The 6,264-nt window shown below is 38.8% G+C and overlaps 1 protein-coding gene across 1 annotated transcript in view; it reads right to left on the bottom strand.

The window, feature by feature from the left end:
• The window catches only part of LOC122363143 (FYVE, RhoGEF and PH domain-containing protein 4-like), an 11,014-nt gene extending 6,099 nt beyond the window's left edge, over positions 1 to 4,915 (bottom strand). The window contains 2 exon segments of the mRNA XM_043265105.1: positions 932 to 1,343; positions 4,731 to 4,915. Of these exon segments, the coding sequence (XP_043121040.1) occupies positions 932 to 1,343; positions 4,731 to 4,807 (489 nt within the window). The 5' untranslated portion in view covers positions 4,808 to 4,915.
• Positions 4,916 to 6,264: the final 1,349 nt, after the last annotated feature.

The raw sequence follows: 6,264 nt of genomic DNA, 5'->3' as shown, positions 1-6,264 counted from the left end.
AATAATAAAATTAATTATTAAGTATAAGTATAATTAAAATAAAGCTATAAAATAATTTCACTTAAATTACTTCCATATGTTACGTAGGGATGTGAAACAAACAATAACAACAACAACAAAAAGTACAATAAAAGCAAGTAAATTATGTTGTGACCAAAAAATAAGTCTTTAAAAACAATAAAACACAATAGTTAATATTCAAATACTTAAAACTAGAATACAAATAAAAGTATGGGAACTATTTAGTAACCAAAAAAGTTAAAAGTATTTTAAAACTGTCTTATACAGTACTTGAGTTTATTATTTTTCTACCTCAGATTCAAGCATTAAACGTTCAACCAACTTAAGGTGCTGGGATGCATTAAAAAATGCCACCAAAAGAGCCATTGAAAAATTTCCAAAACAAATTATTTAATCTACTGTATTTACCGATATATTGACTACATGACTAAGGTTTTTACAACGATAGCATACACTTCAGTCAAGCACGTCCAAACTATTGTAAACATCAGAGACGATGTCTTATAGTGGAAGAATGCCATTAGATACAATTGATGTGCTTGATAAATATATATATATATNNATATAATGGCCTTGAGTCCGTAAGTGTACCATAATGTCAGATTTTGTCATCAGGCTTCAGTCTGCATGATCTACATCTACGACATTTAAAAAACAACACAAAACTTAAAGCATCAAGCCATCTGCAATGTTTTCTAAAGAGGAAATGAAGGTTAAGACCAAAGGTTATAAACAAAGAAAGGCTCTAATGTGAACGTCAGCATGTAAATCTGGCGGATGAGACAGCACATGAGTCAGCTGGGCCCGAGGTGTCAAATAACTGTGACAGTGTCACTACAGGCTCCATTAACACACTTAAACTCACACGGACAGACAACATACTCCTCACCAGGTACCACAACCACCTTACCTTCTGCTCTGGGATGCTGTTCATCACAACGTCACTCTGCTCCGGCGCGTTCCTCTCCACATCTTCGGTCCGTTCTATATGAGCGTGAGGTGGATCCACACAGTCCTGGTCTATAATTTCCCTCTTAGCTACATCGCCGGCATCTCCGTTCAGCAGTCCCTTGCTGTCGGTCCTCATTGCTGGAACTGTGTCGTGCGTAATTCCGTCCATGTCCTGATTCATGTCCTGCTCTCTCTTCTTTTGGGTTAGAAACCCATTGGGGGGTTTGAGAGCATGGCGTGGGCTGTTCACAGGAGAGCCGGGCTCTGTGGGCTTCTCCGTCTGTCTCTGGTAGTTTTTGTGAGCCGGGCTGCAGTTAGGAGATCTGCTGACCTGCTTCAGAGGAGCGCCCTCCCTCCGAATGTCTGTGTGACTGTTGAGAGAGAGAGAGAGAGAGAGAGAGAGAGAAAGAGAGCAGAGGAAGGTCACCTTCTTTAGAGTCAGAGAACTCTGAAAAACAGCTAACTTTTAGAGTTGGCCAGCAGAAAGAGAAAGATGTGTTGTTCGTGTGAATGCGATGGCGTTAAAAGAAGTGTTGAACAAACTTCCTCTGTCTTGTGTGCGTTTGCAGGGGATGTGTGAATGAGCGGGTCATGGGAGGAGTGGAGGAAAAGGGGATAGGAGGAGGATGGGAGGAACAGGGAGGGTGAGGAGAGGTAGAACACGGCTGCAGAGTGTCCCGTGAGACACGGCTGGCCTACTTCAGAATACATGCCTACATGCAAGAACACACATTTACACACTCAAGAGAGTCGGCCTTTCTCTTTTGAACAAAATGCTTTTAGGAACAGTGGGAGCAAACTATAAAATATGTAAGAGATCATGTGCAGTGCACCCAGACAGTCTGGTCATTCTTTTATCACCCTGGAGGGGTTTATTTTGTGATAATGACCGGATGACTGGACAGGATCCCATTTATTACACGGCTGCTTAATAAATAAATAAATAAACGGACATGAAATATTGATTTGACTTGAGCTTTATCAACCTGCGCCGCTTTGACAAGAAAAATTATTTTAGGTTTATTAACAGATACAACTTTAAGGCCCAGTTTCACAGACAGGGTTTAGTCTAAGCCAGGATTAGGCTCATAGTTCAGTTAGGTCATTTCATTTTTATAAGCATGCCTTAGAAAAAAGCATTGCTTGTGTGCACCTTAGGACGCAACAAAGCCCCTGACATGTTTTAAGATCAGTCAGTACAAGTTTCTTTCAGTTGAAACAGATTTGCATTTTAGTCTAGGATTAGGATTAAGAATTGCCTGTGAACCTGGGGGTATATGTTATTAATGTATTACTAAATGTCAAAACGTACATTAAGAATAAGGCTTTAGAATTATCTTAATTGCTAGTTCATGTAAACTAATGTTGACAAATGTAAACTCACTGCAAAGTGTTACCAAACAAGTGATATAATTAGAAAGCTGATACTTTCTAATTTAAAAAAAAAAGAACATATCCAATCAGAATCAAGTATTCCAGGGCGCCGTGTAATAAGGATACTTTTTTGACTGATGAACAATACAAAACAGAGATGCACAATATAGAAAATAAATATTTGATACGATATAAATAAAGCAAAATAAATATTTTATATCATATCATAACTGATATGATATTTTGAGTTTATGTATTTAAAATAATGTGTTAAAATCAAAAGCCTGATTTAAGCTTTTACAAGTAAAATCAGGCAGAATATTGTAATGTACAATAGATAAGATGAAGAATTGTTTTGCTAAAAATACAGCATAGAAAAAATAGGGAAGTAACATTGGCTTCTTAGACCAATATTGATATAAAAATTATAATACTGGAAATATGGTTACTTATATTGTGCATCCTTAATAAATCATCAAAACTCCACTTAAGCAAACTGTAAAAACACGATACATTCATTCATAACTTCACATGAGCGTGCAAAAAACCGAACAAAATTAAGCCACAAGGCTTTGTGGTTCATGCACATACATACACAAACACACACACACACACACACACACACACACACACACACACACACACACACACANACGAACAAAATTAAGCCACAAGGCTTTGTGGTTCATGCACATACATACACACACACACACACACACACACACACACACACACACACACACACANTAGCGTTTCCTGTGAGATAGAGAATGGAGATGTGGATCTGAGGGTACGGAGCACTACAATGAACACTCCAGATTACAGACGGCTATTAATACACCGTTGAGCTCTGAACTGCTGAGATTGATTAATACGTGCCATCTAATATTTTGTTCAGTGCACGACTCGAAACGTTCAAATCTGTCCTAAGCAAGGAACAAAAGCTAAATCCTTGTAATCTGGTATGATGAAATGTAGTTACAATCAAGGCATTTCAGGAAAACAAAATGAAGCTACTAAATGAAGCCACACAAGTAGGGCAGTATGTATTTCATAGTTTTTTCCCATGAGGTTGTAAACCGACCCCCTGCAGTTGTCTGAGGTCGCGGCTCTTCGGTCAGCATTCGTAAGTACGTCTTGGCCCAGGCCAGACAGCTGCAGGAGTTATCAGACCTCAGGCCGTGTGCTCTTACTTTGCTACAGAGCTTACAGGATGAATTCCTGCACAGATTCTGACCCGGCACAACACAATGGCACTAGGCCGGCAGGCAAAACAGGATAAGGGCTTGCAGGGATTTATTTGTGAGGAACTGGGGTTAATGGTCAGTCCGGTTAGTTATGATGGCCATATGGTTTCATATGACCTGCCTACATCGATGCTGACTTATAGCAGATGAAGGGAATGAGTATTATGCAGTACGACAAATGCTTCACACTGAATTCATCATGGTTAAGGGGAGTTTTCAGTGTTAAACCCAGTATAACCATGGTAAAAACAAATGCACTTCCTCAAGTGGCTTATTTCATAAAGCAGCAGGAAAAGCATTGTGACAGCAGACACCAGTGTTTAATAAATAACTAAATGCATGAACTAAACATAAACATGATTATCTGCCAATAATATAGTGTCTGTATATGCTTTAAACACATAAGCTATGAGTTTGAGGTAATCTGAAAGCGAAATGTGAAAGTCTCTTCAAATAACGAGAACCACAGATCTTATTTTACTCTTAAAAAGCCATTAGAAATTCCAGAGGGAGCTCATGGTGAATTAGCCTTCCAGGTCGGCCTACAAATGACTGAACAGCTCTATCGGCAGCAGTAAAACATAAGGCACAAGCCATTATAAAGTATGAATCATTGCACTTTGTTGAATTACACCAAGCTTTTATTAAGCACTTTTAAAATAGTTTTGCATGAGGTAACAGTGAAGAATAGATAGCTTGACATATATTGATAAATCAATCTTACCTCCTGTGCTGAAGGTTTACTACACACAACAGTAAGTGTCTCATACAAAACCAGTTCTTTCTACAACTCTTGAGAAACAGAACATTAGGGTAAAAACTAGCTTCTGCTTTTTCATCTTCTTGTGTAATTTCAGTGCAGACATTCCTTTACAGTAATTTAAATCACATGACACATCTGACTCTAATTTTACAAGATTTCTCTCTTTTTTTTAAATAATTCATTAAATTGATTAAAAGTGACAGTAAAAACAGTAGGCATAAAATCAGCATATTAGAATGATTTCTGAAGGATCATGTGATACTGAAGGCTGAAAACACCACCTTTGCAAAAGCGAGCAGGATCAGTAAACCTATGCTGGTATCTATATATCCATAAACAGAGCAAAGAGAGGTAGATATCGATCGCAAGTTTACCTGTTCTCCTCAAAGCGACTGATGAGGTTGGACACTAGGCCCTTCCCTATTCCTCCTCCTACTCCTCCTCCCTCCATGTTGTGACTGATGGGTGACGTTCCAGCAGCCAGAGGTAAGGAGATGTCCGTCACCGGACTCTGAAGGTGTGCTGGCTTAGGAGGCACTGCAGGAAAAGTGACAAGGAGGACAGAAATTATATATAAATTCTAATGTTACAAGTCAGTACTTTTTTAAACACACTCCAAACGTGAGTGGAATCAGGTTCCACAATCGCCATAGTTGACCCAAAAATAAAAATTCTCTCATTATTTCTCATCCAAGAGCTTTCAGTCCCTCCATACACAAAAAGAGAACTACCATGTTCAAGGCCAAGAAATAGAGTGAGGACATCATTAAAATACTCCGTGTGACATCATTAGTTCAACCTTAATTTTACGAAACTATGAGAATACTCTTTGTGCGCAAGGACAACAGAAATAATGACTTTATTCAGTCATTTCTGCTCTTCTGTGTCAGTCTTCGACAAACGTTCACTACAGTTTGGTAGCTGACAAATGGTGTGACGTAGCAAATGTAGAAAAAATGGAAAATTTCTGTTGCGTTGCAGTCTATGCAGGGTCAGAAATCTCTCGGATTTAAAAAAAAAAAAAATTTGTGAAGATGAACGAAGGTCTTATGGGTTTGGAATGACAAGAGGGTGATTAATAATTGACAGTCTAGTTGAACTATGCCTTTAAGTGTCTTGCTTAAAGTCAAACCTGCCCTGAACTCTTACCGTGTGAAAGGAAGTTTAAAATGAAGTGCCCAGATAGAACATATATGTGGGAAAGCCCCTAAAAGTGAAGTAATTTTAAGGAAGCACTTGGTTTATTGCAGGGAAGGCAACTGTCCTATGTATTTAAGCGCCAAGCACAATGAAACAAACTTGAATCCGCTAATCAAGGTCTTCAGGTTCACTATGAACTGAAGTGTGCTGGAGCTGAAGTCCAAGAGAAGGACTACACCCATGTTTTAGTGCTATATAACTGAAAGCTGCAACTGTATTCTTCACAAGGTGGCAGTGTAGCTTTATTATGTTGCAATGGAAACCGATAATACCCAGCAAGGTGAGATGAAGTGCATCTGGAAGCTAAAGAGTCTGTCACTACCTGCGGAGAACAAATCACAGATAATCTAAGCCTGATGGGGTGGACATAATGCAGCGCTCTTGGCTCCATCCAGTCTATCCCAATATAAATAGTGACGGCCCCTCTCATTTCAGACATCTCTAATTCAGCGAGTGTGGTGTTTGAGGTTTATGCCAGTGGGCTTTTTGCCTTTAATTTTTACATGAGGATACAGAGATACATAAAAAATGGTTATATGAAGGAGGAACTCCAGCTATGGTTCCGGCTCAATGTCCGTGCGCTTCTGTAAAGCATTTTGAAATCAACAATCATATGCAGGCGGTGTTACAGAATACTTTTCAGTTAATATGCAGAGCAATGACATGGTAGACTTTTGGGGTCTGTAACGATAATCTTTTTTTTAATAT

This window comes from Puntigrus tetrazona, chromosome 18 (assembly GCF_018831695.1).
Source record: "Puntigrus tetrazona isolate hp1 chromosome 18, ASM1883169v1, whole genome shotgun sequence".
Lineage (NCBI taxonomy): Eukaryota > Metazoa > Chordata > Actinopteri > Cypriniformes > Cyprinidae > Puntigrus > Puntigrus tetrazona.
The sequence above is the reverse complement of the archived record's forward strand: the minus strand, read 5'-3'. Positions and strand labels throughout refer to the sequence as shown.